Below are 10,574 nucleotides of genomic sequence, written 5' to 3'. Positions count from 1 at the left end.
AGAAGTTGCCTGTGAGTTGAAAAGGAAATCATTGTAATGCTTTCCTAGCACCATGAACACATTCGAGTCTCCATCATCAACCAAAGTGCACAACCATTGAGCTTGAGGAGAGATCTTTGATCACACTGATTACAGAACTCCCCCCACAAGCCCAGCGTTTCAAAACGGCATGCTGATTGCACTAAAATTTGGAGGTCTACTCACTGTCATGTCAGGTTTGGAAAGGCAGGTGGACTACTAGTTCCTATGGGCCAACAATGGTTGGCACCCACCCACAGGTCGCTTGCTGATTACTGTGGATTCGAATGTCTACTAGCTTGTGATTACCGCCACTGAAGACTGTTGAAATTTAATGTGGGCTAGTGCAATAAGTAAGTTTAAAGAACCCTAGAGATCGAGTGCTGATACAGTAAAGCTGTTATGCTGAATCAACATAGCCCACCTTGATTCTTGAAAGTGACACTAGAAGCGTGTTTGGCAAAGGTGTTCGACACTGCCCTCACGGGAGTGCTAGACTTTGTTAAGATAGCCCGCCCACTTCAATGTAACATCCAAGTGACAACTGGCAAAGCCGCTAAGCTGCCAGGAAGAAAGTATATCGGCACCTCTACCATGAATGCACAAAAGCAACAAAGCAGCAGTAAATTATTTGGGTGAACTTCATCCGAGTGATGTTGACCATGTCAAAGTGTCCCATGTTTAGCGTTACTTTTTTAGCGAGCATTATAATAAGTACCTCAAAGCAATGACCTTTCTCAGAAGTGGCAAAGTCACACATAAGACAATCTATATAAAGGCAAGCACTCATCATAACCAAGTGCCTCCCATATTCAACTTGATAGGCAAAAATATCCTACTTAATATCTGCACGCATTTTTTTTAAACACATCATGATTTAAAGTAACAAGTTCGTGCTCGTACATTTAGCAGCAAAGTCCTGAAAGTACACTGACAAATAACATCACAGAAGGACTCGGAACACAGCAAAGCCATTTTGCACTCCTTGTGCAAGCTTTCTTTGCTGGAAAATAAATGGAACTAGACAGAATGCTAAAGCTCATTCAAGTGAAAAGCCAATGCATGCAGCTACGGGATATCAGAAACCACAATGACTTCTGGATAAAATTCTCACAGAAACATCACACTTGACAACGGAGCACAACACGATGTAACTTAACAGAAGAGGCTTTGAACACTTTGATTGGAAATTGACTAAAACAGGTAGGCAGCAACACAGACCCCAAAGGGATAGCAGGGCAGTCATGAAGCACCAAAACCACTTCAAACACACGTCCAGAGAAAAAGGAATAAAACCAACTAAGTCTTTCAACAGTTCCTCCTATCGCGACCAACCAGTAGGCATCAAAAGCTTTGCATGAAAAAAAACAAAAAACAAAAAAAAAACAGCCGTTATACGTATGATCACATCTTGCAAGTCTTTCTGGCATAGCAGCTTCTGTCTCAGAACCACTTTTGCCACCCAGCAGCACACAAGGTACACATAGAAGTACATGGCTGCTCAATTTCCAAACTTCACGCTAACAGTAGCAGGAGCAGTCAAACATGTTGCCAGCAATTCCACAATGACCGCTTCTAGCACAGTCACGACCATCCAAGGATGATTAGTGCACTTCATGCACAAATAACAACACAATGCAGGTCAGACACATCTGTCAAGACTCATATACATACATGTCTATATACAAACAACTATAGCCCACAATCCATCAGCACACCACATGTACCTCATTCACCTTAACCGAGGCTCAACTAGAATCCAGCCCATTGATTCACATCCAGTAAAGCCTCATCGTGCATGGATGTCCAAGCAACAATTGAGCTGTGCTTCATGATTTCGCACTAACACAAGTGCAAGGAGATGAGGTCAGATATAGGCAAGGGACCACTGGCAGCCCATTGAAAGGTTGTCCTGATGCATGATGGACACACTGGGACACACATTAGCTCTTGAGAGATGAAGGCCATTCCTACACTTGCAAAAAGCGAGTGTCTCTTACATGTATGCGAGAAATGGACAGCAGGTAATGACATGAAACCAACATGCACCCACCACATCATTCACAGAACTTGTCCCAAGTGCAGAAATGATATTTGATATATACCAAGATGGTCAATTTAATGCAATTTCATCAGCACTCTAGCAACGTTTACTTTACAGGACATCTGTTCCAGGTAGTTCCTGCCTTTTGATAATGCCGGTGGTGAGTCTGCAGAAAATTAGTGCTCCTCTACAAAGCAACTCACAATGGCCAAAACTAAAAGTCTTGCAATAAAAACCGATGGAATGTGTGACAGGTGACAGACACAGGCCACATAATGCACGACCAGTCACAGTACCTCCTTTTCTAGTGATCTTCAGACTCGACTGTCTATGCCTCACAAAAACCACAAAGCACACTGGGTATTAAGAGTCTTCAAAGGTGCAGTCCGGACTGCTAGAGCCTCTTTACACAACACAGAGCAACAGATACCAGTATTTGATGTGACCCACCTGTCAGTCCAATTTTCTATCAGCAGATTTCCCTGCTACCCATCTCCATCAAGGCAGTTCCAGAAAGTAAATTCACAAAGAAAATGGCTGAAATGTTTTTGACAGTCTAAACAGCCCAAGCCATCATGACAGCAGGTCATCCAGTAGTGATGGGGCTAATCTTGATAACTACACAGCAAAGTAACAGCAACACTGGAAGCCAATCATCAATCCAAATGCTCTCAATCTTGCGTGATCTATGGCACTAAAGTTTGTAAATGTGCTCTTTCAGGTGATGCTCTTCGTGGAATCCACAAAGAAAAGCCAATATGGTGATTTATGCAAAATTTCGAGATACGCACACTACAAAAACTAAAGAAATTAAATTTTTCACATCACAGCCATGAATGCCTAGCTGTTTGCATCCTTTAGAACCATGTATATGTGTGCCAAACTTCAGTTATCAGAAAGAATTCGATTTAAAGGTTTCACAATTAGCAGAATTTAACAACCCTGCTGTCATGCTGGTGGCAAGTGTCCACAAGAAAGAACATTAATATTTTGAAACACTTCCAACCACAAGTGCTATTTTAATAGCACTTTAGATTGTACAGAAAGCCGCACTGATACTATCAGCATTTTCCCATGATTTTTTTAGCTCTAACCTTCACTGCACATGCAGTAGCACACAAAGAACATGTCACAAGAATAAGTGCCATAAGCACTAAGCAGTTCATGTTAGAGCCAAGCAAGGACCGAGTCCTATCACACACGTTCATATGATGCAAGCAAACCATAATTTGTGTGGGCACATAACTGGCAAATGGTAACAAATGCAGCTCCTAAACTAGCATACCAAAGCCCTCTATCCCTTATATCACAGGAACAACAACAACAAAAAGAAAAAATGTGTATACACCTATTTACGAATATAGCTTCATGTATGTACACACATCTGTATGTATAAAAAAGAAAACGATACTCAGAAAGAGACCGCGGCAAAGAGAAAAGGTCAGCAAAATAGAGCTTGCTACAGTAAGCACAATGTCAAAATGTATAGGCAAGAGCATGAACCAGAAAGCTGCCTATCAGTAATGCATGTCCTATTTACAGTGCTTAAAGGAGCAAAACAAAACAATCAGCACTTTTGCTGGTATCCTGGATGAAGCACAATTCTATATCAATAAGCTCAACTTTCAGCCCTCTTCATCATTTGCGCCCTCTTGATGCAAAACATGACAAAATGGAAAAATACCATGGCTTATGCACCAATGTTGTCTGATTTTGGCATAAAAATTGTAAAAAAAAATTTACAAGCATCGTTTCGGCATATAACTGTTAGCATGATACGTGCTATATATATAAAAAAAAATCTAGCATTTTAGGGACCCAAGTTATGAAGCATGATGATCACAACTGGCGCGACCACACTCACAATACTCTGTAAATCAGCTATCTATATATTCCTGAATTTGTGTCCTTTCTGACATGAGGTCCTCTCATGCCAAGACACCAAACACAGACATATCATTACACTGTAACATGGCAGCAGACCACAAAAACCACAACAGTCCCGCGACAAAGCAGCACAGGCCGAACACAGACTGCAAACATGGCCCCCCTCCACAGCATGTCACACATGAGCAGCTTCACAACCTTTCAAACACAGCAGGTGGCAAAAGTGCAAAACCCAGTCATACCAAAGAACAGCAAGGTGGTGAACCTACACTGCCATTGCAAGCTGCCTGTGCACGAAGCAGAGCACACCACACAGATTTAGGTATCAGGGCTCCACCAGCAATCACAGCACACCTGCAGTGGCCACCCACGTCTTGAAAATCGGGTGCCCTGCTGACCAAGCTAGTCTCCAGCCTGTCACTTTGTCAGTTTAACCACATCAATAAATAAAAAAAAATTATCACTACTTAGAAAGCAGCTTGCGAAAACACATAGAATATGCAGAAAGGCTTCTTTAACATTGCACCTAGCATGCCAGAGGGAAACAACATGAGGATAGCTTGAACACGTCTGTGAGATCTATTAACAATATAATGCATGTCCTTGCACATGCATTTAAAATCGCAATACATTACTCAGTCGAGAAATTTCCAAACATCCAAACAACACCCCGAAGCTTGACCAACATCTGTGCTGCGCTAGCTTTGAACTTAACAGTGCACTGTTGAAACACAAGCAAACATGCCAGGAAATAATACAGTTGAATCAGGTACAGTTTGTTCTTCAAACTTATATTAAAAAAAAAAGTTTATACCATTACTTTTTCTTCGCAGGCATAATCAAGAACGTAAGTCTTCACTTGTCCTTTCTTCATCCCGAGTACTGTAGTCGCATTTTTTATGGCACAGGTAATACCAATGCATTTGCCCCTTGCGTTTTCACTCGCATGCTGCAGTTTTCCGCTGATTAAAAGCATCCTTACTTTGAGATTTTTCAAGACACAGCTTAGTAGTTCAAACTTTTTGTTTCCAGAGACTCTCACGTCCAGTGTCCCTCATTTTCACGATGCAATATCCCAACATATTAGTAGCATCACAATATTTGAGCTTACCTCACTAAGACATTCATGGCCGATCCTATAACACACAGCGAATGTTAACATTGCAATTTTATTTTATTTTTTTTCTTGCACCTCAAAGAATGATGCCATTGAATACAGAAGAACAAATATCGCATTTCACCATGCTGCATCTGCAAGTGTTGCCTTACAAAGAACAAGCAAAAAGAAAATTTGGAAAGCACGCACATACATAAGAAAAGGAGAATCAGCCAATAATCATGTCTGCCCCTATTCAGCAATGTAATGAAACGCAATTTCAAATAAATAAGTATTTCCTCAATTCTTGCCGACCTGCAAACAATACCCAAAATTCTACCTGAACTACTGCAGTTCAATGGTGCACTTAAAATAGCAAATAAAATAAAGTACAAATTTACCCACAACCTGCAATACGTAACCGTGACTGCTGAAAGGAGAAGTTAAAAAAAAATGAAGGAATGTACAATACTACCCATATTAACACAAACCTTAGCAAAAGGCATGTGAAAATTCATCAAGTAGGGGCAATGAAGGATCCCTCTGCCTGCAGTGTTGTATAATTGACCATAATACTTCAGGACCATTACAATTTTGGGCAAAATTATAAGTCTTCAGACTACTCAAAGCAATGATTTATACAGAAAAAGAAAAAAAGCATAACTGGGCATAATAATGTCCTCTATTATGGCACCATGCGATGAAGGATGACAGCCTAACATGACAGATAAGTGTGAAATGAGATGAAAAGTATTTTGTACTCTAAACAATGCCTTGATGGCCCAATACTCAGAAATGGCTCACTGTTCATAACTGTTCAGAAACTTCCCGATAGGCCTGTGCAAACTTACAATATTTGTTAATGCACTCTTTTTTGTAGAGCATCTTCAAAAAACCTTTCTTCTCATAACTTTCAAGAATCATTTTAAATGTTCTCAGATAAAATTCTTGGCATTTCCTCTGAAGGTTTTTCCCTCTTGTTAAGCACAAATGTCTGCAGGAAAGATACTGCTCATAAAAGTGTCTGGAATGCCTAGAGACACTCACTGCAAATGACAACCTGGCACAGTTTTAACTGGATTAGGCCTTAAGTACAACAGTATACTTTGGAAGTGTACCTAGACACCATTATTTGCATGAGTTATGTTAAAGTCTAAGATATATGCTCTCAGGCATATACCACCTCACAGTTCTGCGCAGTCTGATAATTATTCAAATTTATGAACAAAACGAAGCAAGATGCCTTAAATTTCGATCAGTGCTTCAGCTTCCAGAATGCACTAAAGTTGTGCACTTTATAAGATCCCACATCTCCTAAAGTTTATACAGACGACCATAGCTTCGACTAGTGCTGTCAGATTTCCAGATTTGACTGCGCCACACAATGGCAACTTGAGAAAAAAGAAAACTTTTCGTCACAATTCTCGGGCCTTCCACTTTATGTAACAAGAAGTGAATCTCTATAATTGACCATGCTCTTTCAAGTGTGACAGCTTTCTAAAAAAAATCAGCAGGTGCATCTTTAGGTGCAAGGCATGAATAATTACCAAGCAGTGCACATCTGCCCTCTCCAGGCAAACTTTAGAAATCTGTTACTAAACTGAGATAGCCTCAGCAATTTGTGTGCCACAGTAAGGCAACGATTGACTACAATTTAAATGTTTGGAATACCAATGACCAATGTATGCACCCGTGAACAAATTCTTGTGCTGACCAAAAGTAGAAGAAATGGCACAAAGCAGGCAGAGCGGTTAGCAGCACCATTATTCATGTGCACAGTCAGCAAACTGTTTTGCCACCTACCATAAAAATATGCTTTTTCCAAACTAAATATAGACAAGATGAAAGTGCTGCTGCCACTGCACGAAGCAGCCTGTTCTAATGTCAGCCTCAACCCAACACAAAGAAAAATATCAGCGCCTAAACACACAGAGGCTTCCATTCCAACGTGGTGCAGCAAGAACAACAACAAACAAGTCTTGCTGCTCTTCCACTGCTACATCAATAACACACGGACACAAACTCTGCAGTGGTGGAGATGAGGTCGCGTGAGGCTGTTATCTCTTGCTTCACATCCAGCAGGCAAGAAAGTGGTGGTGGCAGATTACCCACCATGCCTGCCTCTAGCTTTAACTGATGCACTGGCCGGCAGTAATCACAGACGACACACGGCAAGGTCACTGCTGTTATTCACCAGCACATCCTTGTCCGCATACATCGATGACAGGACAGGCGGCAAAGATTGACGGCAGTACAGTGAGCATCCCGCTGCTGCCAACCTTTATAGGAGGCTGGTAGGTCTTTTAGGAGGTAGGCGCTATGTGTGTGGCGTGACATCACAGTGAAGCCGCCTGCTATTCCTCGCCCATGGATGCTCTTCAGGCTGGGTGGTGCCATGCGTAAGGGGCCGGGCTGCAGGACATGGGCACCTGCATTGCGTGGTAATGGTGGTGGTGGTGTTGATGCTGGTGCTGATGCTGGTGAAGGTGGTGGTGGTGGGGCGGCTGCTGTTGGTGGTGTTGCTGCTGCGGGTGGCTCTTGGCACCAGTGTCCACAGGGGAGGATAGGGACGGTGAGTAGCCAAGTGAAGCATAGGTAGGAGCTTCCCCACATTCATCCTTCACAATGTCAGGAATCTGCAGATAAGGTGATGAGGGTCAAGCAACTAAAGGCTGCAGGGGTGGCAACCAGGCAATCTTAGCATTACAATGCCTAATACTGAAAAAAAAAAAAAAATTCTCTGCATTGGTGGTGGCATGTGAAGCCCTGGCAAAGAGGATGCGAAGTGGAGAGAGGACAATATCCTCCACTTTCAGGGGAGAGAGGAAATGGGTGGCAAAAGGAAAGCCATGATCACCAGTCAGAGGTGAAGTGTGGGGTGGGGGCACAGCATGTCACAGGGCTATTGATGGACTGAATCTTGCCCCTTTCTCAACATGGGCTGAGCACATCAGCTACATCAGCTGCAACAGCTGCTCTTTCTTGGATAAAAAAAATTGCTGAGTTAAGGTGGAGGGCTCAGCACATTACTCAATGACAGTTGTTGTAGCTTTGAGTTAGCAAAACATTTATTTGTTCACGCAATGTAAGATGAGCTCTGCGAACACTAAAGTGACTCAAAATCACGTTGTGCACTTGTTCCCTCTTTGCTTTACTCACTGTATTACTGAAGTATGTCACAAATCTATGATAGTCCCCTCATCGGGTTGCTTCAATAGCAACCACTCTTAGATTGGGCATGCCTCAGCTCGAGTCAGAACCTCCATCGTCCATGATAGTCACCCTCTTAGTTCTTGCCCCCCCATTGCAGCCACCTTCCTGCCTCTTCCCTACAAGTGAAAGGGGGTTTCTCTCTCTTCAATTTGCCACCTGCCAACTGTGCCCAGGTGGTTTATACTTCAACTAAACTGCAATTTCAACTAAGGTCAACTGATTCAATTGAATAAAATCAAAAGAATTTACCTAATTAATTAAGGTCAGCGTTACATGACTGCACCAGTACTTCAACAACTTGCACTCTAGTAATGCAAATACATATCATCCTGCATGAATCACATTAATTCATGCAGCACTTTTTTAACAAAAATATGCTACTACAAAGTTGTGGAGTAGGGTAAGGTCTAATGGCAAAATGGAACCTATCTTTCCATTTTACATACACCTAACAGCAGCCCAAATCGAGTTGCCACTGCTTACTGGTTGCCAGCAATAAAGAGCCTTTGCTTAAAACAGCTACAAGTATTTCAGTCCAAATCAAAAGTATGTTCCTTTGCACCCCCAAATAATGTTTCTGCTCCATCAAAATTAGCAGCTCAATTACTACTACACCTAAACTAGCTAATAGGTAAGTTTCTGAGGCCTAGCTTCATACAAAAGAGCTTACCGAATACCAGAAAGAAATTCGATGCTGTGTCTTGCCTGTGCTCTCCTCCTCTGTATCACAACACAGAGTCAGAATCCACTCTTTCACAGCCAAACTTCGACAAAATTCTGAAGTCTCAAAGCACATAATGGAAAAGTTTCTCCTAACTGGCATAATATAGCCATAAAAACAGTGAAACAGTGTTAAAGCCTGCTTGCTACCCACTAACAAACTTTAATCAAAATCAGCTGAGACTTTAACAGAAAGTACAATCACTATAAATGGCAAATTGTGTCAACTGATACTGCTCCTGCTTACTAGCCTACTAAGTGAGACAGAAGTAGCTCGATAGCTGTCCCCGAGACAGTGCAATCAATGAGTTATTACCAAAACCTTAGACATGAGTGTAAAGGTTTGAGTGAACTGACCTGGTCAAGGAACCCTCCGCTAAGATTGGGGCTGCTGCTACTGCCATAGCTCTCGCGGGAAACATCATCTGGTTGGGTCACGGCTCCATACTGGCACACAGATCGCTGGTGTGCTGCCAGAACAATGGATATGCAGTGGTCAGACACTGACACAAGTTGGCCACATGAAGCCACATAATATTTATATGCACCAAGTATCAAGACAAAATCTTTGCTTTTGCACTTAGAAACAAGGGCAGTCAGGCTTAAGGTCTCAAACATAGCTTTCAGATTATTTGTTAATTTCTCAAAGAACCTTCAAATTTCTTTGGCACATTTTAAGTGATATTAAAGCTACTCTCATAAATATTTGTCTTGTATCTCAAGAATACATATTGACTGCACAGTTTATAAAATGTGACAGAAGGCTAGTTAAACATTCAACATGTTTCTTCATGTGTGCTAAAAGTCAAGACATATGCGAGTTTTTAACAGTTTTACATTTTTTTCATCATAGTTATTGTAGACACATCTACATTTTAAAGCATATTTCACACAAGAAATCTTTAGGTCACAAAATTGAAAAAGGATGTCTTAATTTGCAGTATGGTTTTAGAAGCACACCAAAACAAACAGCATCTTGATAAACAGTCGTAAAAAATCAGCTCCGCCTTAACCCTTATGTAATACCCTCTCCAAGAAGACCTTTAAGGCGCTTGAATAAATAAATAAATGAACTTAAAGGTCCCTGCACGAACTGCATTGAGAAAATGTGAAAGCATTAGAGGTGCCGCGGCTTTTTTGTATTTTTTACTTTTCTTTCTAATGTGATTATTTTTATTTTATTTCACTTTTTATTTTCAAATTTTACATTATTCATTTTTATTTCTAAATATTTGTAACTACTATTAATTATTTAATTATTCTTGATTTAATTATCATCACTAATTATTACAATTTCTACATAGCCTATTATTCGCATTAGCAATTAGTTTACAGGAAAGGAAAGGCGCAGTATCTCACACTTTCACCGTAGACATTAGTACACTGCATTAAGGCTGACATACACATTCACATACACAGTCGTAGCTTCACATTTTGCGTCCATGGTTTAGCTTCATCAACATAGACTATTAAATACCTTTGCATTAATAAATAAATATACTCATAAAACCATAACAGAAAAAGAAAACACTGACTGTCTGAGTATTTTCTTGTTATGCACAACCAACATGGTTCATGAAACATTTCTTAAAGCAC

At 41.0% G+C, this 10,574-nt stretch overlaps 1 protein-coding gene across 1 annotated transcript in view; it reads right to left on the bottom strand.

The window, feature by feature from the left end:
* Positions 1–1,381: 1,381 nt before the first annotated feature.
* Positions 1,382–10,574, bottom strand: part of LOC146198322 (uncharacterized) — a 55,943-nt gene continuing 46,750 nt past the window's right edge. Inside the window, exons 7-8 of the mRNA XM_084593768.1 lie at positions 9,336–9,448; positions 1,382–7,681 (exon numbers count right to left, since the gene is read on the bottom strand). Of these exons, the coding sequence (XP_084449894.1) occupies positions 7,424–7,681; positions 9,336–9,448 (371 nt within the window). The 3' untranslated portion in view covers positions 1,382–7,423. The remainder of the gene's footprint in view (positions 7,682–9,335; positions 9,449–10,574) is intronic.

The sequence above is a fragment of the Amblyomma maculatum genome, chromosome 2 (assembly GCF_055883805.1).
Source record: "Amblyomma maculatum isolate TAMU_Amacu chromosome 2, ASM5588380v1, whole genome shotgun sequence".
Classification (NCBI taxonomy): Eukaryota; Metazoa; Arthropoda; class Arachnida; order Ixodida; family Ixodidae; genus Amblyomma; species Amblyomma maculatum.
Note: the sequence above shows the minus strand (reverse complement) of the source record. Positions and strands in the feature narration are given on the sequence as shown.